Source organism: Manis pentadactyla, chromosome 16 (genome assembly GCF_030020395.1).
Source record: "Manis pentadactyla isolate mManPen7 chromosome 16, mManPen7.hap1, whole genome shotgun sequence".
NCBI classification, from domain to species: Eukaryota; Metazoa; Chordata; class Mammalia; order Pholidota; family Manidae; genus Manis; species Manis pentadactyla.
This window is the reverse complement of record NC_080034.1, coordinates 63,589,770-63,612,572: the sequence shown is the minus strand read 5'-3', so window position 1 is coordinate 63,612,572 and position 22,803 is coordinate 63,589,770. Positions and strand designations below refer to the sequence as shown.

At 39.0% G+C, this 22,803-nt stretch overlaps 1 protein-coding gene across 8 annotated transcripts in view; it reads left to right on the top strand.

Moving 5' to 3' along the window:
• Positions 1-22,803, top strand: part of FARS2 (phenylalanyl-tRNA synthetase 2, mitochondrial) — a 590,279-nt gene that overhangs the window by 121,472 nt on the left and 446,004 nt on the right. For 4 of the 8 annotated variants that reach the window (XR_008994479.1, XM_057494339.1, XM_036921241.2 and 1 more), the window contains exons 2-3: positions 13,910-14,543; positions 14,793-14,891. Coding sequence is in view for 7 of the 8 variants with exons in the window: in XM_057494339.1 (XP_057350322.1) it covers positions 13,929-14,543; positions 14,793-14,891 (714 nt within the window). In the remaining variant the exon portion in view is untranslated. Of the gene's footprint in view, positions 1-104; positions 172-9,060; positions 9,083-11,700; positions 11,866-13,909; positions 14,544-14,792; positions 14,892-22,803 lie in introns of those variants that run through there. The other 4 variants (XM_036921217.2, XM_057494340.1, XM_057494341.1 and 1 more) reach the window with 4 other exon arrangements.

The following is a 22,803-nucleotide window of genomic DNA, read 5'->3' as shown; positions in this document are numbered from 1 at the left end:
TAAAAATCTGAAAAAGCTCTGAAGGTGGAAACTTTTCATAAATGTGGTGGCAAAACTCCTTCGGCAGTAAAATCTGAACTGATTTTATGTGTGAATATTTTCAGGCCTGGTACTGGTCCTGCTGATCTTTTTGTCTAGCAGATGATCCTCCTTCTGATGGATCATCGTAAGGTCAGTAGATCCAATGCTGTGTCACAATGCCTTCATTGTTCACTTCGCTTCATCTCGTCACCTCAGCATTTTATCATCTCACATCATCTCTAGAAGGAGTGCTGTACAGTGAGATATTTTGAGAGAGAGAGAGAGACAACATTCATAGAACTTTCATTATAGCACATTTTTATAATTATTCTGTTTTATTACTAGTTTTTGTTGCTAATCTCTTACTGTGCCTAATTTATAAGTTAAACTTAATGTAGGGATGTATTATAGAAGAAAACATGGTATATATAAAGTTTAGTACTATCCATGGTTTCATGCATCCACTGGGGTCTTGGAATGTATCCTCTGTGTTCAAAGGGGGGACCTTTGTGTATGCAATTTACTTAGGCATTATTATTTATATAAGAAAGCAGAGGTAACCAGAGAAAAATTTCTGACCCGTTCATTACTACTTTGTACCAGCAATATAGGCTTACTAATAAACTGTGAGAGAAATCAGGGAAATGGGACAAGGGTTATGTCATTGCAAAGTCGACTTAGCCTGCAAAAAAGGCTCAGTTTATTCTTTAATTTAATCTATATGCTGTTCTTCCTCTTCTTCCAGCCTCTTAATCAATTAAGTAACTTTGTAACTATGACAAGAGGTTTACACTTAGGAGGAAGTGTAAATAAACATATGTGGTTAAAGGATGCTGAGATCAGGATCAACAACAATTGTAAAACCCTATTATTAAGACAAAACTTCAAAGGAATTATGAATCACCTGTATATAGATCATGCCTTATGCTTACCCCAATCCAAAAGGCCCTATAGAACCCCAAACTCAAAACCTTAAGCTTGCCTCCTCTCTGAGGTCACCTGCACTCCCATCTGAGTGTGTACTACCTTATATCAAATAAACTTTCTTGTTGCGTAAGCCTATTGTACTTGTCTATGAACTCTTTTCCATGATAAAGGAAAGAACTCTCTAATCTTCACATCTGGTGGTAAATGTCTTTGTCACTTTGCTATTTCATACAGCTTTTTAGTGTTTCTCTCTCCCTGTTTTATTTCAGACCAGTAGGGAAATGGAAGTTCTCAGAACACAAACTCACTCCTTCAGTGCTCTTTGGCTCCTCCATATCCTGGGTTGATAGGGACTCAGTTCCCATGCCTTGCAGATTCAAGCAGACTTGGATGCCAGGTGACTCTAGCTTTAGGTGTTGGCAAGGGATTTGCCCTAAGCAAAGCAGGAGTTCAGTGAATTTTTCTTTCCAGCCACTCTGCTACCTGCACAGCTGCTGCCATTCACTACCACTCTCACTTTAATGAATTCCTTTGTTACCTACACTCATCCAACCTGTTGGGTAATTCTTTCTCAATCACAGTCAAGAATCCTCTCCTATGTGAGTTAAGGATTCACCTAGTGCAGAGGGAGAGATCTCCCCAGTTTCAGCTGCCTGACAAGCTGGACTGGAAGAAAATAGAATCTTGTTGCTCTTAGACAACTGGTCCACACTGCCTTACTCTTCAACTTTTTGTGAAAAGTAATGTTTTTGACATTTTCCTACTTACATTAAGAAATAGAACAGATCTTCATGCTTGCTGTAGTTAATAGATTCCTTAGGTTCCCAGATCTTCTGAGTGAACTCAGCTTTAAAAATGTTATTTATGCAGTTACTAATGCTTGAAATGAGTTTAATAAATCAACCTTAATGAGTACTTGGCCATGACTTTGGACTACAATGATGTTTGAAGGTGAACGTGCAAAAAAGGTGAAGGATTTTGTGTCACTAATGGAAAGATTATGTAACACTTCTCTTCTTATGCCCAAAGTTGATCAGGCAGAATAGTAACTAAGTTGAATAAATGATAAATTTGCTAATGCTGTACCTCTTGTACATTCCTTGTGTTATGGGTTGAGTTTGTTCTCCTCGGTTCTTGTCCCCTCCACAACAAATAATTGAAAGGCGGAGACACAATAGTGGAAGTTCCATTTGAATACACTCCAGCAAAGGAACAGGTCAGAGTCAAGTAGACAAAGGCAGTTCTGTTTGATACACTCCAAGGGAGGAGTGAGCCAGAGTCCAGGTATACAAAGGCACTGAACTTTTAGGAGAGGGTCTATTTATCATGACCTAGCCGGGAGGCACTTCTTTTGATTAACAGAGTAAGATCATTTGACAGCTCTAGTTATACACCCATTCCTCTTGGTGTGCATATCTTTTCCTAAAATGCACAGAGAAAAAGTACATGGAGGGGTGGTGAAGCAAAACCGCAATTTTATCTTAATGAGATTATGAGGTGGTGTGGTTTGGATAGTTCTTAGTTTTGTTGGATTGTGCCCTGGCTGGGACTGGTGTGGCCTGGTACCGATAGGCAAGAAGTTACCACCCTTCAAAGCCTTTGTTGTCTTCACTTGGGACCCTTACCTGGGCAGAGTTTGGACAGCTTTTTTTTTCTTGAACCTCATCTTCCCCTACCCCAACTGCTCATGTTTATCTTTCTACCTAATACTTGGATGATGGGGAAATTGCTGGAATGATATTAAATTCAGACATGCATGAGCAGAATAGTGATGATGATGGTGGTGACATCATGAACACAGATGTGATAATGTGGTTTATAATAAGAGATACATACTTGGTCGTTGTAGATCCTGGAGGAAGGAGGTTTCCCACTCAGCGCAAGTTCATTATGAACCTGCTGAGACAGAAGGAAAACAAGGTTGAGGAGTTGGAAATGAAAGGATTTATTCTCACAGCTCAGTGTCTCCGCATGCAACCAGTTGCCCTCTCTCCTCTCTGTGCTCCCTGCTCCAGACCCAGGCTTGCTGCTCCTCTCGCCCTGCCTGGCCACACTCTGGATTCCCAGCTGCCTGGCTCTCGAATCTGGCGCTGCCTGAGGACTCTGCTCTTGCGCGGCTCCCAAGCTCACTTTCTCCAGCCACCCTGTGCTCCCCTTCCCCCTGCCCCTTGCCCCAGGAGGAACTCTGTGGGTTAGGTCTCTGGTGACTGGTGGTCGCCTGATCAATTATGTACCAGGAATGGAGGGAAGGAGAAAATGGCTACTTCCTCTCCACCCCTTACCCAGGACTGGCAATCCTCAGTGACTCTGCTGCCAGTAAACATCACACTGATGTGCAGACAGGCTCCTATATGTATATACAATGGGTACTATCAAGGCCAGGCAGGAATTCTGGTCAAAAACGTCCGTTTTCCCTATAGTCATCTTCCTTTGTTCCTTAACAAATAGCTACAAAAATCCTTGTAATTTCTAATAACGATTGCAGTCCTTACAATTGTAACCCGTAGGCATATCTTTTGGTATAATATTTAGTTTTGTTTCCAGTTCCTGAAGTAATTCCAGAGCCATAAAGGTGAAATGGGCATCTTTTGCTATTCATAAATCTAGCCCTTTTGTACCACACCTAAGTTTATGTTAATGCGGTGATTTATAGCAAGCCCTTAGATAATCTGTTGATGGAGTCTGGTTGCCAAGGAACCAACTAGCCCTCTGGGGAGGGGAGAGGTGGAAATGGAGGTCAGTCACCAATGATTTAATCAGTCATGCCTATGTAATGAAAACTTAAAAAGGATTTGGTTCTCACAGCTTAGGTTGGTGAACTCGTGGAGGTGCCGGGAGGGTGATGTGCCCAGAAGAGGGTCTGGAAACTCCACCCTCCCTTCCCACATATGTACGTCTTGCTCTGTGCATATCTTCTGTCTAGCTGCTCCTGAGTTATGTATTTTTATGATAAACCATTTATGTAGTAAGTAAAATGTTTTCCTGAGTTCCATGAGCTGCTCTAGTGAATTAATTGAACCTGAGGAGGAGGAACCTCTGATTTATAGCTCTTCATCACCTGGATTTGTGATTGGCATCTGAAGTGTGGAGAGAGGGCAGTCTCAGGGGACTGAACCTTTGTCTTGTGGGATCTAAGGCTATCTCCAGGTACATAGTGTCAGAATTGAGTTAAATTGTAGGATATCCTGCTGGTGTCTGCAGAGTTAGGAAATTACTTGGTAGTAGTGGAAAACACACATCAGAGCAGGTGAATAATCCCCCTAAGCACTAGAGTGAAAAATGTGTCATCAGTTAATTCTGGCCTTGAACAGTGAGTATGCAGTGGTAACAGTGATCAAGGGGTGACTCTTGAAGAGGAACCCATGTTAAAGAGGCAGGAGACTGGAGCAAGCCTTTCTTAAAGGCCTTGATTGAAGGCTGGCTCATCATTTGAGAATGATGTTCCAGGCCCATTGTTAGATGATCAGATTAAGGCTGATGATTACATGATGATAGCAATACTGCCATGCTTTTCTGAGATCCACTGGAAGCCCCATACAATAAGCTGCATATAGAGCATAAGTATTAGTTTAGTTTGATCTAAGTTTTAATGAATAGTTTCCTTAGAAATAAGATATATTTCTTTCTTGGTATAATACAATGTAATATTTTAGCTTTAACATGTGTTAAACGCATTGTGAATGGGTATAATTGAGAAACATTTATTTGGTATAGGATCTGGCATTATCAATTATCTAGGAAATCTGAACATCATGGGGAAATAGCAGGGGTGACTGGCATTGTGTATATGATAGTTGACTTATTGCTAAAGAAGGGAAAATTGGAAAGGCAAATAAGTTTTTTATAGGCTGAGAATTTCTACCTGCGTTGTTATAAAAAAATACTTGCTCAGCTGGTCACTGAATGCAATTAAACCTTGGCAATGTTATATTTATACTGGCAATTATTCTTGTTGTAATTATAAGTGGGTTTAATACATGCCATTAAAATGGCTGGAGCTCAACTTGACAGATATTTTTAAATAGCTTTTTCTTATAATAATAATTAAATTATTTCAAAATAAAAAGTTTAATAAATAATGTAATAGATGTCTGTTTAGAATATTTAGAAATAAAAAAGTATAAAATAGAAAATAAGGACCAGGGATAATACCTATTAAATCTTGCATAGTTCTTCCCAGGGTTTCTAAAGATAGTATGCATGTATTTATAGGTAGATATCTAATTACAAAGTTAAGATCATACATACATACAATTTTATATCCTATTTATCACTTTAAGTATATAGTTTTATCATTAAAACTCTTTGCAACCATTATACTTTATAACTGTATAATATTTTATTGTATGGATCTACTATAATCATTCCCTTTGTTGGGGATGTTTATGTTGCTTATAATTTTTTTCTATTATAAATCATACAGTAATTAAACTTCTTTGTTTAACCTCTATCTTCATTTACATTATTTTCTTGTGATAAATTCCTGGAAGGGTAATTACCCTTTTAAAGGATATGTGGTTTTAAGTCTCTTTATGGTGCTGTGTAGCTCCCGAGGAAGAGGGGTTCCCCGCCTGGGGCAAGTTGTCTATGAATTTGCTGAGACCAAATAAGGCAAGGTCAAGAAGTTGGGAATTAAAGGCTTTATTCTCACAGCTCAGCCTCTCCTTGCTCTCACTGGTCAGGACCGTCTCTCCCAGGATTCCCAAGCTCTCCCTCTCCGGCTGCTCTACTCTGCCCACTTCCTGCACTGGGAGGAACTCTGTGACAGGTCCCTGGTGACTGGCAGGTACCTGACCAATTATTTACCAGGAAAGGAGTGACAACCCTGTGACTGATCATTTGCTATGCCCCCAGTAAAACATCCCATAGATGTGCAAACAGGATACCTATTAAGGCCAGGCGGGGATCCTGATCAGAAAGTTCCATTTGCCTCACGTGCTGAATTGCTTTCTAGAAAACTTCTGGTCAACAGTAGGCTGTTAGTACTTAAATTTTCAGGGTGTCAAAAGTTGTACACCAGTGTTCCATGTTCACATGCATGGGGAGGAGTTGGGGGGCCTGCACCCCAATCTCCCAGTTATGCAAGGGTCAGCTATATTTCTAGAAATATTGTACCACCACTAATACACCCACCAAAAAACCTTTTTTTTGGTGAATTAAAAAAGAGAACACCTTTTTTTACAGATATTATCTTTTTATTCATACTACTTAGCAGGAACAAAGATATACTCTTGCCTTGCCATTTTATGAGTAAAAATTAATGGAAGTTGGTCATTTCCCACTGCTATTTTAGTAGAGTAAAATGTGTAATCTCTGTGTTGACTGAGCCAAGCTTCAATTTTCTTGGTAGAAACTATGTCAGTACTGAATCTGGAGGTTAATAGAATGTGCCTGATCTCTTTTGTATGGTTGTGGCCATGTGTGGGTTATGTTTGCTTATCATGGCTTGGCTTTTTCTAGTAAGCAGATTATTCTTTGGAGAAATTACTAGTCCAGTAGAGTTCATGCATTGCTTAGTTTCTCCTTTACACATAAAATTGAGGGAGATTGAAAGGCAAAACTTTTTAAACCATTACAAAATTCATGAATTCTTACAACAAACATTTAATCAGTGTTTTTTGTTTCTTTATAGTTTTACTATTTACTGTGGTAGATTTGTAGTGGTGAAGAAAGTTTACAGTGTTCTCACTATGACCTTTGAACAATCAAAACATTCGTAGTTTAATCCATGACCATGTAACAGGATGCCTCAATACCTTTTTGTATTTGTTTATTTATTGAATTATTGAACTGAATTGAAATATTGAAATGAAAATTACATATATTTAAGCTATAGGATATGATGATTAGATGCACATATGAAATGATTTCTACAATCATTAATATATTAATCATTTCTGCAGTGGTTAACATATCATCTCTTCACATAGTCAACCATTTTTTGTGTCTAGTTGGAGTGTCTAAAAATCTTCTTAGTAAACTTCTAGTATTATAATACAGTATTATTAACTGTAGTCATCATGCTGTGCATTACATCTGTAGATTTACTCATCCTACCAACTGCAATTTTGTATACTTTGACCAACATTTCCCCATTTCCTCCACCACCCAATCCCTGGAAACCACCTTTCTGCTCCGTATTTGTATATTTGACTTTATAAGTGAGATTTTGACTTAACTTGAAGTAGAAAGAATGTTTTACCTGGGAATCAGGTTGCTAAGTTCTGTCATCACCTCTGACTGTGATTGAGTGGCTGGCTGCATATCCTTGGGAATATAAGTAATCTGTGAGTTGATTTCTTTATCTACAAAATGTGAGATTTGGACTAAATGACCTCTGTGGGCCTTTCTGGTTTTCTAATTTTTTAAAACTTTGCTAAGGAGTTTTGCAAATTGTCACAAATTTCCTAAAGGATATGTGGTTTTAAGTTTTAAACTAAGTTTTCCAATATACTTACTGAACAAATTACACATGTATGCGGACCTGTGCAGATAAAAAAACCTGTGTTGTTCAAAGGTCAATGTATATTGTACTTGATTTAAGCGGGATGAATAGTAGAGAATTCAATTCTATCATATCATCTCAGGTTCAGTTTGCCAGGAAGTAAATTTGAGATGCAGGTAGCATGCAGGACCTCTATTAATTATGCAGTGTTGATCTTGGCATCAGCATCTGTGAGTGACTGGGAAGAAGCAGGGTTGGGCAGAGGGAGCAGTCGAGCTTCAGTGTGGGCCAAGTGAAGATCTCACCCGACTGCGTGGCAGCCCACTAGCCAGCCTTGTCCTGTGTTGTACTGCAGTGAGGGATGCAGCCTGCCTCTGGAAGGATGTGTGGCTTTTGGCAAGCTTGTTTTCTTTAGGTGAGGCTATCAATGCCAAAAGCTGAGGGGCATATCTGGGTGAATGAGTTCTTCCATTCCTGAGCCGGATTTGGGCAGGGCAACACAGTTACCATGGTAGTAACATCAAGCCAGAAATCTGTTTTCTAATAATCCACATTTCTGTACTATATAAATAGAGGATCAGAAGTAAGAGAATAAGGGCTTTTATAGTGCTAATTCATACACCTATTAATATACAAGAATATAAGAAAGGGCTGGCTTCACTCAGACTTTGTTTTTCTTTTGTGTTTAATTATTTGTAATTATCTATCTTTTCTTGTAAAAGCAAAGTTATTTAATAACCTAAATAAAATGTCATTTAGAGTAGCATAATAACTTTTTATGTACTGTGATCTTTAGTCAAAGTAGCTTAAAATACTATATGTTTGCATAAGTAGGAATGATCAAAGAAGGAAGGAAGATAAGATGGAGAGAATTAGCCTATACTGTACATTGGGAGAAACTGACCTCCCTATCGTCACTATTACATCATCAAGCACCAGTGGTGAACACTTTGTATAGGGCTCCGAGGTGCTCACTCTAAAGCCAGAAGGATGGTTTTGTCTCCTCCTGACTTTTGTGGGGAAGTGTATCAAGAAAAAGTCTGCATGAATTTACCTTAATAGCCTTTTTAAAAGAGTCTTGGCCCATTACAGACATCTCAAAATGTATGTTAATAAGGAAAAAATATTAGTTACATGTTTTAGTAATGTTAACTATATCTAGCATATTATTTTTAAGTCATGATAGTACAGAGAGGTACATGGAGTTCCTTATATAGTTAGTGCACGACATTTTTATATTCATTTTATAGGACTAAGGCTTTCCACAAATGACCGAGGAGACTCTGATTTACACCTTTGTTCTTGTGCCCTTTTTGAATTTGTTTTATTTCTTTTTTGGGAGTGCTTAAAGCAGAGTGGAAAGATCGTAGGGTTTTTTAAGTTAGAAGATAAGGATTTGAGGCCTGAATTTGGTTCTTTTATCCATAGGAATTGAGTTATGCCATTTATGGACCAATACTTCTTTATCTGTGAATCATTACTAATAATTGTTATGTACCTCAGGAAGTATTATGGGAATCAGTAATAAAATGCATATGAAACTCTTTTATAAAATGTAAGGCACTCATGTTATTATGAATATTTTTCAAAAGCTAATATTAACTTATTGACCAGGAACTGTACTATTGTTCCTATAGGAAATACTGACTTTAAGGTGATTGGTTGATCCAAAGGTGGCCTCACATCCAGGTAAGAAGTCTCTGAGGGCCCAAGGGACTGGAAGGAAAGGCTAAAATGGGGGTTGGCCAGGAAGACAGATCATCTGGTACAGAACAGTATTCAGATCAGTATACTTATTTCACAGACACCAGCACTCTTGGTTGATGACTTCCTTGGATCCCTCCCAGGCTGTATATTAACTTTTTTTTTTTTTTAAATCAATAACATTTGAGTCTGTCTAGAAAAAGCATTCTACTCACTGCTCTCTGCTGTTATGTTTTTCCTGGATGACAGGTCACCAGTTAATACACATCTTTTTGAGTGACCCACCAGTTTCATATAATCACATCAGTTGTCCTTGTTCCTGTAGTATTTCCTCACGCATTCTGAACCTATACTTTTCTGAATCACCTTCCTTTTTCCTTTCCAAATTTATCATGTTTCTCCTAATTTTTATTTTCTACAAATAAATGGATTCCTCTTGATTTCATGTGTAGTGCCCTTCCTTGACTTTTCCATTGTTCAAAGTTTTTCATTCTAAATTGTAACCTCCCTCTTTGAAAATAAATCACATTTACTTGGTGAATGTTGAGGTTGTGCACAGTATATGTGTAATAATAAATACACAATAATAAAAACACAATAATGTATAAGACTAAAGCTTTCCTTGGGAGATTACAGCCATCTATTGAAACTTCCCTCCAAGTTTTTAACATTTTTATCCATTATCTCATTGGTAGATACCCTCCTTCATTTTTACATGTTCCATTCACTTCTTAACCCATTATGATCTGACTTCTGTCCTTACTCAGCCACTGAAATTGCTTTGTTGATGGTCATCTTGTCAAATGATTCTTTACTTTGCCTTCTACCTAATGTCTTTGCTATGTTTGATCCTATTGATCAGTTTTCTTGCCATCCTTTCCGGTTTTGCTCCTTCCTTCCCTTCTTCTATCCACTATCAGGTATAGTGCTTGATTCTGAGAATATACAGTTATATAAGAGAGGGTATTATGTGTGTGTGTGCCCTATTCATAAGAACCACATGGTCTAACAGGAAGACTGACACATAGTAATAATGCAGCATGCTAAGAATTGTACATATGGTGGCATTCAGGTTCAGAAAGACCTGGGTTTCCATCCAGAAACTTTCTGCCCCTGGCTTTTGTGGTCCTGTACCCTTTGGTTCTCTTCAGGCTTATTCTTTATATGCCTGCCCCTTATGTAGGATCATTTCCAAGGGCTCTGTCACTTCCCATTTTTTATTTTTCTGCTCACTTTCCCATGGGTTCTTATATACCCTTTGACATTCACTCTTACCTCTATACAAATAACTCCCAAGGACTACATTTCTAGCATTAATCTCTTAGCTCACTTCCAAACCCATACCTTAAATAGAATCCTAAAAATTATAACATGGCTGTCTCACTCTTACTTAATGTCACCATGTCCAAAGCTGTGTCCAAAGCTCCAACCATAAAGACACGTATGAAAATCGTTTGAACAAAGGAACAAAATTCATCCTATATTTGCTGTCTCAGTGAGTGACTTTTCTATTTTTGCTGTTACCTGGTCTCTAAAGGTCTCCGGGTCATTTTAAGCTCCTGATTCAACTTATCTCTTACATACTGGACAATGAGTTACTTATGTTATAAACAGGATCTAATTTATTCCTTTTTCTAAGAGATGTAGGTATTATTTTCTGTATTTTTTACATGACAAACTTGAGGGCCAGAAAGGTCAAGGATATGTCAGAAGGCCAGAAATACCCAAGCGTAATACACAGCACTTAAGTGGCCAACTTTGGGTCCCACCCACATGGGGGACTCTGGAAGATGTTGTATTTGCCCATTATATTGTATTGACTTTCCTTGTGGTTGGTCCCAGCATCTCTTCTGTGCCAATGTTAGCACATTTATATCCACTTTTGTACTTTTGTTGCTTTTAGTGGCTCTATACTCTACATATATTTGTGACTAGGAAAATACTCTTAATAGTGTGGAAGAAGTTTTAAGTGAGTTAAGCTAAAACAGGGCTCAGCAGACTTTTTCTGTAAAGGACAAGATAGTTTTGTTAGGCCTTGTGCGCCATACATTCTCTGTGGCAGCTACTCACCTCTGCCGTTTTAGTGGAAAAGCCTCCACAGACAATACATGAATAAGTGACATCGCTGGGTCCAATAAAACTTTATTTATAAAAACAAGACATGGGATTTTAGGGCCTCAGATTCTGAGTTAAATGGCATTTTATTTCCACCATTAAGCTAATGTGTTTTATTTAACTTGATTGATTCATTCATATATTCATGTATGTATTTAAAATACATTGATGTATAATCTAAATGGCTCAGATAAGATAGACGTTAAGATGGGTAATTGAAGAGATGTAATTTAAATTTAACAGTCTGGAATCTGTTTTGATTGAAAAGTACTTGAATTGTTCAGAGTACTGAACTTTGTCCATGGGTAGGTATATGAGTTCTTGCAAGTTACGTGATCTATTTGAGCCTTAGTTTCTTTGTAAAATGGTGAAAATAACACTCACCTCACAGAGTTGTTGAAAGGATAAAATGGAAAACCATTACTGTATCAGAATAATTATGACTGTTGTTGGTGTTTTTATTTTCCTGGATCTTCTGTATTTTCCAGATGAACTTTTTCTCATGAAGACACTAGACAGAAGCAAAAAGAAAGGAGTTTACTTCTTAGATGGCTGTCATAGTAATTATTCTCTTTCTGTAAGAGGTGACAATAGAAGGAAAAACAAACAATTGTTTTGGTGAGGAGAGAGAACAGTGGGGACCATGTGCAGAGGTGAGCAGATAGATCAAAGATCTGAAATGGAGGACAAGAAAGCCTTTCCTCTTCAAGCTAGGGGTGGGGTGAGGAGAACGGGGGAGGGACGTGAGGATGGGTGCATCTGTGGGAACAGAGTCTAGAAATGGGTTTTGATGTGAGGGGCTGGGAACTGGGAAGGGAAGCGTAGTCAGCTACCCATGACTAGCTGCAACCAAAGCCCCTTTCCCAGAAGAATTCTGAACCCTGTATGGCAGCATATACCTTTGGAAGGAAGAAATGCATTCTGTGTCTTGCCAAGGGTGCTGAGCTGGGTAGCTGACAGCTGTTAGTGTGTCTCTGTACTCAGATGAATAAGGCAGTGCATGCATATGTCTTATCTACTGCAGTGACAAGCCACTGACACTGGAGATGGGAAGACAGATGTCTGTTGAAGCTCAGCCAAAAACACTTTTCAAACACCTCGGACAAAATAGTGCCGTAAATGAATAAATCCAGAAAGTTCCTGAGTATCTTTGAAAACTCCTCATGCGATGGCAGTCTCAGTACAGGTGCTGTGCACAAGCTCTAGTAAGCAGTCACACACGTGCATGATAATGTGACTTGGAGTCACATTATGGACTTCATAAATGTGTCCATTTATGAATCAGAGAGCTGTGCTGCCTGACACATAGTAGGTATGGTCACTAGGAGCGATATAATCCCCTCCTAATATGACTTAATATCATGAAGTTACTTATTTTCTTGGTATGATTATAGGACCCTAGAAGTAAAATAATTACAGAGTTATATCCTTAAAGCAGCCCAATAGATAAAATCTCCAAATTTTGGAAGATAGATTTGGGTGATTTAAGTTTGTAGTAAATTTTTTGTGAATATGGGGCTATGACATCTGAAGGCCTTCATTGCTGAGATCTCGAAGTCCTTTGAAAGCCGCCTCTGTGGCAGTGGGAAAGAGCCCGGTGTGAGTGGTGCAGAGCCCCCCACTGTTTTCTTAAATCTCCCAGTACCTCAGAGTTTGGTCTGCTGTCCTAGGGTCTTTGTCATCTCCTCTATGACAGGAGTGGCCTTTACCAGGTGACTGCTGAGGTAACATTTAGCTGTGAAATTTGGTGCTTTTCTTACTTAATTCTAAGCATCAAAAAAAAAATCTGGTTGGTGCTCTCTTCTCTGGCTGCTTTGTATCCCATCCCAGGTAAGTTTAACCCTACTCCTGGTTTATTGTGGGCGTTTAGTAGAAACTTGCTCTTTTACAAAGCAAAATGTAATTGATGGGATGCTGTAGTGGTATTAAGTTTAAATGACATGACCAGATGTGGGGATAGAGAAGATACGCACTTGAAGAAATAATTCCAGCTGCCCATTGACATGCTCTGTCACTTTGTGTAATATTTCCTTATGTTTTTCATTTTTATTTTTAAAAACATTAAATAAAAATAACTACCACCTAAAGTGGTGTATTTTATTTGAAACAACAACAGAGAAGTGTGTTAATGCCATTTTGTAATAACATAGTGAAATAATCCAGAAGTCATGCTCTGCCAAAGGTAAGCAGAACTTTGTAGTAATGAGGATGAAAGGCAGAAATGTGGCTATTTCAAATATCATCTCTTCTGCCAACCTTCAGAATTGTTTATGTAATCATGTACTTGCTTTAATTAATGAGACCTTGCTAGCATCCAACCAAGGCCTGTCTTTCAGATAATCCCTCTGAAGTTTTTTGGTTCTAGAATGTAGTCAAAATAAAAGGAAGTTGTCACATTTAAAGTTTCATTGTGAAGGGTTCACAACTTGGTATGTATGATGTGATAAAAGAAATTTTCTTCAAATGTTCAAGGGAAGAACAACTAGAGATTAGGGATCTAATCTCTAGCTTCTTTTGATTCAGAGCAGTAACTATTAAGGCAGTCAGCAGATTTCATTAACTGGATCTCCTGTGTGGAGGAGGTGGCGGGGGAAGCAGATGTCAGTAGGACAGTGAGTTGCTGGTGGCAGACACGAAAGACGCATTTACGTCCTGCAGAGTAACTTGACTTGTGCTTTGCATGTACACCCTTTCCAGATCTGTGAAGGAAGTTTCTATGATGGCTTATTCAGCCCTCAGGAAAGGTGCCCATGTGTGTGCATACCTGGTGAGGAAGACCAGCAGTGCATCCAAGGGCCATTGGCATCAGGCTGTGGGCTCGAGGCCTGCTGTTTCAGAATTTGCTGCCTATGGAGCTTCAGGCAGCACGGTGGAGCTGCTGGGTACATCCTACCCTCAGGATGACTACAGCAACATCTCCCGGAAGGTCCTGTCCAAGGTGGGCAGGAACCTGCATAACCAGCCACATCACCCTTTGTGGCTGACCAAGGAGAGGGTGAAGGGTCACTTCTACCAGCAGTACATGGGCCGCTTCGGGACGCCGCTGTTCTCCGTCTATGACGACCTTTGTCCCGTGGTCACGATCTGGCAGAACTTTGACAGCCTGCTCATCCCAGCTGAGCACCCCAGCCGGAAGAAGGGCGATAACTATTACCTGAACAGGACTCACATGCTGCGAGCTCACACATCTGCACACCAGTGGGAGCTGCTGCACGCAGGACTGGACGCTTTCCTGGTGGTGGGCGATGTCTACCGGCGTGACCAGATCGACGCCCAGCACTACCCAGTTTTCCACCAGCTGGAGGCCGTTCGGCTCTTTTCTCAGCACCAGGTGAGTCTGGAGACATTTTTCATCATTGAGGGGCAGTGTGGACGTTCTTGCTGATGTCACTGATGTTTATCTCAGTGAAACCAATACAGCTGTCCTTGATCTTATCTTTGTAAGTCATCCATCCTTGATAACAAGTCATCCATCCTTTGTACTGACTGTAACTCAATATTTTCAAACTGGTTTGTTGTGTTAGTAACTGCAGAAAACAGTACACCTTTGTTTTCTCTTGTAATGTCCTTACCCTTTCAGTACCAGTCTGCCTCTCCGTGGGGTTCTTCTTACAAATGGCCTGTGGCTCTGATTTACCCTCAATCCAAGATGACTACAGAGACAACCATGAAATTTGTGGTCAGGTTCCTCCAGTTCTGTTACTAAAAGTTATTTTTGCGTTCACACTGTTATAGATTAATGCATTTCTTAGTAGTTAGAGGGACTGGTGATTTGTTGGCTTAGACTATAAAATGTGTCTTGTCCCCAAAGATTTTTGCTTAACTTCCCTCCCACATGCTATACATTTGTAGATGCACTACATTTTGTTCTTTGTGAGGTGTCTTCGCTGTTGTTATTGAAGTATTTAGATGCATAGAGCCTTGTTGATCAGGAAGTCTGATATTCTGGCCATTCATTTTTTTAAAATTAAGGTATCATTGATACACACTCTGATGAAGGTTTCATATGAAAAACAATGTGGTTACTACATTCACCCATATTATAGAGTGCCCCCCACACCCCATTGCAGTCACTGTCCATCAGTGTAGTCAGATGCCATAGAGTCACTACTTGTCTTCTCTGTGCTACACTGTCTTCCCCATGATCCCCCCCACACCATGTGTACTAATCATAATACTCCTAAATCCCCTTTTACTTCCCTCCCCACCCGCCCTCCCCTAACCCTCTCCTTTGGTAACCGCTAATCCCTTCTTGGAGTTTGTGAGTCTGCTGCGGTTTTGTTCCTTCAGTTTTGCTGCATTATTACACTCCACAAATAAGGCAAATCATTTGGTATTTGTCTTTTTCTGCCTAACTTATTTCACTGAGCATAATACCTTCTAGCTCCATCATGTTGCAGATGGTAGGATTTGTTTGTTTCTTATGGCTGAGTAATATTCTATTGTGTATATGTACCGTATCTTCCTTTTCCATTCATCTACTGATGGACATTCAGGTTGCTTCCATATCTTGGCTATTGTAAATAGTGCTGCAATAACCATAGGGGTGCATATGTCTTTTTGAATCTGATAACTTGTTTTCTTTGGGTAAATTCCTAGAAGTGGAATTCCCTGGTCAAATGGTACTTCTATTTTTAGTTTTTTGAGGAACCTCCATATTTCTTTCTGTAATGGTTGAACTAATTTACATTCCCACCAGCAGTGTAGGAGGGTTCCCATTTCTCCTCATCCTTGCCAGCATTTGTTTTTCCTAGACTTTTAGATGTTGCCCATCCTAACTGGTGTGAGGTGATATCTCATTGTGGTTTCAACTTGCATTTCCCTGATGATTAGTGATGTGGAACATCTTTTCATGTGCCTGTTGGCCATCTGAATTTCTTTGGAGAAGTGTCTGTTCATATCATCCACTCATTTTTAAATCGGGTTATTTGCTTTTTGGGTGTTGAGGTGTGTGAATTCTTTATAATAATTTTGGATGTTAACCCCTTGTTGGATATGTCATTTATAAATATATTTTCCCATACTGTAGGATGCCTTTTTATTCTGATAATGGTGTCCTTTGCTGTATAGAAGCTTTTTAGCTTGATGTAGTCCCATTTGTTCATTTTCAATTTTCTTTCCCTTGCCTGAGGAGACGCATTCAGGAAGAAGTTGCTCATGTTTATATTCAAGAGATTTTTTGCCTTTGTTTTCTTCTAAGAGTTTTATGGTTTCATGACTTAACATTCAGGCCTTTGATCCATTTCGAGTTTACTTTTGTGTATGGGGTTAGACAATAATCCAGTTTCATTCTCTTGCATGTAGCTGTTCAGTTCTGCCAACACCAGTTGTTGAAGAGGCTGTCATTTCCCCATTGTATGTGCATGGCTCCTTTTTCATATGTTAATTGACTGTAGGTTGGGTTTATATCTGGGATCTCTAGTCTGGTCCATTGGTCTATAGGTCTGTTCTTGTGCCAGTACCAAAATGTCTTGATTACTGTGACTTTGTAGTAGAGCTTGAAGTCAGGGAGCGTAATCTCCCCAGCTTTATTCTTCCTTCTCAGGGTTGCTCTAGCTATTCAGGGTCTTTTGTGGTTCTATATGAATTTTAGAACTATTTCATCTAGTTTTTGAAGAATGCTGCTGGTATTTTGATAGGGATTGCATTGAATCTGTAGATTGCTTTAGGCAGGATGGCCATTTTGACAATGCTAGTTCTTCCTATCCATTAGCATGGAATGTATTTCCATTTTTTGGTGTTTTCTTTAATTTCTCTCATGAGTGTCTTGTAGTTTTCAGGGTATAGGCCTTTCACTTCCTTGGTTAGGTTTATTCCTAGGTATTTTATTCTTTTTGATGCAATTGTGAATGGAACTGTTTTCCTGGTTTCTCTCTCTGCTAGTTCATTGTTAGTGTATAGGAATGCCACAGATTTCTGTGTATTAATTTTGTATCCTGCAACTTTGCTGAATTCAGATATTAGATCTAGTACTTTTGGAGTGGATTCTTTAGGGCTTTTTATGTACAATATCATGTCATCTGCAAACAGGGACAGTTTGACTTCTTCGTTGCCAATCTGGATGCCTTTTATTTCTTTGTGTTGTCTGATTGCCATGGCTAGGACCTCCAGAACTATGTTCAAAAAAGTGGCGAGAGTGGGCATCCTTGTCTTTATCCCAGTCTTTAAGGAAAAGCTTTCAGCTTCTCACTGTTAAGTATGATGTTGGCTGTGGGTTTTTTATATATCGCCATATTATGTTCAGGTACTTGGCCTCTATACCCATTTTGTCAAGAGTTTTTATCATGAATGGATGTTGAATTTTGTCGAATGCTTTTTCGGAATCTATGCATGTGATCATGTGGGTTTTGTCCTTTTTGTTGGTGTGGTGGGTGATGTTGATGAATTTTCTAATATTGTACCATCCTTGTATCCCTGGAATAAATCCTACTTGGTAATGATGCATGATCCTTTTGATATATTTTTGAATTCGATTTACTAATATTTTGTTGAGGATTTTTGTGTCTATGTTCATCATTGATATTGGTGTGCAATTTTCTTTTTTTTGTGGTGTCTTTTTCTGGTTTTGGTATTAAAGTGATTCTTGCCTCGTACAGTGAGTTTGGAAGTATTTCCTCCTCTTCTACTTTTTGGAAAACTTTAAGAAAAATGGGTATTAGGTCTTCACTTCATGTTTTATAAAATTCAGCGGTGAAGCCATCTGGTCCAGGCCTTTTGTTCTTACGCTGTTTTTTGATTACCAATTCAATTCTGTTGCTGTTAATTGGTCTGTTTAGATTTTCTGTTCCTTCCTGGGTCAACCTTGGAAGGTTGTAGTTTTCTAGAAAGTTGTCCATTTCTTTTAGGTTATCCAGTTTGTTAGTGTATAATTTTTCATAGTATTCTCTAATAATTCTTTGTATTTCTGTAGTGTCCATAGTGATTTTTTTCCTTTCTCATTTCTGATTCTGTTTATGTGTGTAGACTCTCTTTTTTTCTTGATAAGTCTGGCTAGGGGTTTATGTATTTTGTTTATTTTCCCAAAGAATCAGCTCTTGTTTTCACTGATTCTTTCTATTGTTTTATTCTTTTCAATTTTATTTATTTATGCTCTATTCTTTATTATGTCCCTCCCTCTACTGACTTAGGGCCTCATTTGTTCTTCTTTTTCCAGTTTTGTTAATTGTGAGTTTAGACTGTTCATTTGGGATTGTTCCTCTTTCTTGAGGTAGGGCTGTATTGCAATATACTTTCCTCTTAGCACAGCCTTGGCTGTGTCCCACAGATTTTGTGTTGTTGCATTGTTGTTGTCATTTTTCTCCATATATTGCTGGATCTCTGTTTTTATTTAGTCATTGATCCATTGATTATTTAGAAGCATGTTATTAAGACTCCATGTTTGTGGGCTTTTTCATTTACTTTGCGTAACTTATTTCTAGTTTCATACCTTCGTGATCTGAGAAGCTGGTTGGTTCAATTTCAGTCTTTTTGAGTTTACTGAGGCTCTTTTTGTGGCCTAGTATATGGTCTATTCTTGAAAATGTTCCATGTGCACTTGAGAAGAATGTGTATTCTGCTGCTTTTGGGTGGAGTGTTCTGTAGATGTCTGTTAGGTCCATCTGTTCTAATGTGTTGTTCCGTGCTTCTGTATCCTTACTTATTTTCTGTCTGGTTGATCTGTCCTTTGGAGTAAGTGGAGTGTTGAAGTCTCCTAAAATGAATGCATTGCATTCTATTTCCCCCTTCAATTCTGTTAATATTTTTTTAACATTCCTAGGTGATCCTGTGTTGGGTGCATAGATATTTATAATGGTTATACCTTCTTGTTGGACTGACTCCTTTATCATTATATAATGTCCTTTTCTGTCTCTTGTTATTTTCTTTGTTTTGAAGTCTATTTTTTATGATACAAGTACTGCAACTCTTGCTTTTTTCTCCCTGTTAGTTGCAAGAGATAACATTTTCCGTCCCTTCACTTTTAATGCATGTATCGCTTTCAGTTTGAAGTGAGTCTCTTATGGGCAGCATGTAGACTGCTCTTGTTTTTTTTATCCATTCAGTGACTCTATGTCTTTTGATAGCTGTATTCAGACTATTTACATTTAGGTTGATTATCGATAGGTATGTACTTATTGCCATCGCAGGCTTTAGATTCTTTGTTACCAAAGGTTCAAGGGTAACTTCTTTACTGTCTAACAGTTTGACCTAACTCACTTATCATGCTATTGCAAACACAATCTAAAGATTCTTTGTTTTCCCTCCTTTTTGTTCCTTCTCCATTTTTTATATATTAGGTATCATATTCTATACTCTTTGTCTATCCCTTTACTGACTTTGGGGGTACTTGATTTGATTTTGCATCTGCTTAGTAATTAATTGTTATATTTTCTTTACTGTGATTTTATTTCCCCTTATCACAGCTATAAGCCTTAGGGAGCTTTCTATCTATAGCAGTCCCTCCAAAATGCACTGTAGAAATGGTTTGTGGGAGGTAAGTTCTCTCAGTTTTTGCTTAAGTGGAAATTGTTTAATCCCTCCTTCAAATTTAAATGATAATCTTGCCAGAGAGTATTCTTGGTTTGAGCCCCTTCTGTTTCATTGTATTAAATTTATTATGCCACTCCCTTCTCTCCTGTAAGTTTTCTGTTTATAAGTCTGATGATTGCCTGATGGATTTTCCTTTGTATGTAATTTCTCTCTCTGGCTGCTTTTAAAAATCTGTCCTTATCCTTGATCTTTACCATTTTAATTATTGTATGTCTTGATGTTGTCTTCTTTGGGTCCCTTGTGTTCGGAGATCTGTGCTCCTCCATGGACTGAGAGACTATCTCCTTCCCCAAATTGGTGGTGTTTTCAGGAATTATTTATTGAAAGATACTTTATATTCCTTTTTCTCTCACTTGTTTTTCTGATACCCTATAATATTAATATTATTCCGTTTGGATTGGGCATACAGTTCTCTCAATATTTTTTCATTCCTAGAGATACCTTTTTTCTCTCTGTGCCTCAGCTTCTTTGCATTACTCTTCCCTAATTTTTATTCCATTTATCGTCTCTTCTGCCCCATCTAATCTGCTTTTAAATCCCTTCATTGTATGCTTCTTTTCAGATATTGAATTCCTTGATGATTGAATCTCACTCCTGAATTCATCCCTGAGTTCTTGAATATTTTTCTGAGCCTCCATGATCATGATCATGTTTGTGATTTTTATTTTGAAATCTCTTTTAGGCATATTGATGAGTTCATTTTCACTTGGCCCTTTTTCTGCTGTTTGTGGGATTTGAGTTTGAAACAGGTTTTTTTGACATTTCATATTTGTATATGGCGCTCTCTAGTGCCCAGAAGCTCTGCTGTTTGGAGCTGCTCATCCCCTGGAACCATGTCAGGGTTTGCACCAGAGCTGCACTGGTGTCTGGGGTGAGGAAAGAGCTGTTTCCTGCTTCCCGGTTGCTGTGCTTGTCTCTGTTGCTCAAAGCAGTGGCCATGTGCACAGGTGTAAACCTCTGTGCTTTGTGTTTGTAGCTGCTGTAAGCGGGGCTTCCCTCTGGTGCCCTGACACCAGGGCAGGGGCTGCCAGTTTACGGGACCATACTAGCAGGCTGGCTGGAGGAATGCACAGTTGGCTGCGTAATATGGGGTGGCCTCAGAGCTGCATAGCGAGCTAGGGGTTTGGAGCACCTGAAGCTCCTGAAAGTTCCCAATGTGCTGGGCAGAGTGCACTTGTACAATTTTGCCCACTTGTCCTTTCTCCTGAGTAGCAAGCTCTGCGTAATCCTTGCCCCTTTAGCAGCTGTCTTCCTGTTAGGAAGTCTCTCAGACTGCATGCCTTTTTTTTTGCCCCAGAGCTGCCAGTTGTGGATCCCTGTTTTCCAGAAGCGGCTGGGATCTCAGTCTCTCCAAGTATTCCACCTGTCTTAGCTTTCCAACCCCACTATTCTCCAGAGCACCATGCAATGTTAGTTCTTCCTCCCAGAGCAGATCCCTAGGGCTAGGTGTTTAGCAGTTCTGGGCCTCCACCGCCTACCTGCTCCATTTCTCTTCATCCTGCTGGTGAGCTGGGGTGAGGGAAGGGCTTGGGTCCTGCAAGATCACAGCTTTGGTACGTTACCCTGTTCTGTGAGGTCAGTTATTTTCTCCAGGTGTATGCAGTCCAGCGCAGCCTTCTTTTGTGTTGCTCTTTAAGGATTAGTTGTGTTAAGTATATTTTTATATTATATGTGGTTTTGGGAGGAGGCCTCTGTCTCACCAGTCATGATGCCATATTTAATCCCTCTCCTATTCTTGCCATTCTTGAAAGCTCTGCACTCCTTGCATCTCTTTGCTGATACACAATTTTTTTATTTTGGCAAAGTATGAAATTCCATAAAAGCTGAGTCTGTTTCCTAAAAACCAGCAATACTACTTGTCTTTCATGGAAATATTTTTAAACCATCCCTGCTTTTATGTAAGAAATTAGTAGAATTAAACAAGGCACAAGAAGTATTTTACTTTACTTCTTTAGAACTTCTTCCAAATACATGCATTGAAACAGGAAGAAGAAGTATTAAAACTTAAAACAAAACCCCCTCCTGTGAATACATGCTAAGTGTGTTGTTGAATATAAAATACAATACTTGAGGCTCTTCAGGGTAACAAGTAACCGTTGTTTTGTTGTATTAAATATATTGTGTTATGTGAGACAAATGTTTGTGTCATGATATGATTTTTTTCTGTGAATCTGTGATAATACAACAAGAGGTCAGGTTTACACAAAAATGCCATCTAGCCTTGATCTCAGAGCTCCTTAGATATGCATTATTCCTACTTGGAATAGCTGACTGTTTTCTAAGTAAGGAATAAAAACTATTAATAAGGATATAGACTTACAAGGAAACGAAAAGGAAATGAGCAAAGACAGGCCAAAAGTCTGGGAAACATGACCAACTGATAAGAGTAGCACCTACAGTTAATGGGTTGGAAGAGATGCAATGCTAGTAATCTGACTTCCAGGTAGTGACAGCTGGCAGATGCTGAGCCCAGCTTCCATCATTAAAAAATAGAAAGGGAAAGTGCTCTCTGACTTGTAAGGCTGCATGCCATGAAAGAGGCAGGCAAAGCTGTGAGATTCATACTAGCATTTTAAAAGAGAAACAATGCTACCTTGGAAGGTGGAAAATAAGAACCAGGGTGGAGAATAAATCGTTTTCTTGTTTCACATTTGTTTTGGGTCCATCCCAACTTAGTGGGTACCAGGCATGGCTAATGTAGCCTGATAATGTTACTGTATATTCTGTTTTATGGCTAAAAAATATCACACATGCACACTCACACACAGACACACACGTACACACATCTATATCAGATAATACAGCTTGATAAGGTACTTCCATGATCTTTTTTTCATTCACTCCTTTTAATAAAAATCCTGTGAGATTGATTATTTCCACTTTAACCATGAGGAATCTGAAGTCCTGGAATGTTGAGTGACTTGCCCTAGGTTACCTAACCAGTGGGTGGCAGAGCTGAAACTTGAACGCATGTCTTCTGAGCTCATTGCCCTTTCTGCCCTATTCTCTTGATTTTCATGGAGCTGATTTTGCTTTATAAGCAGGACCTGCTTATGACCCAGTGA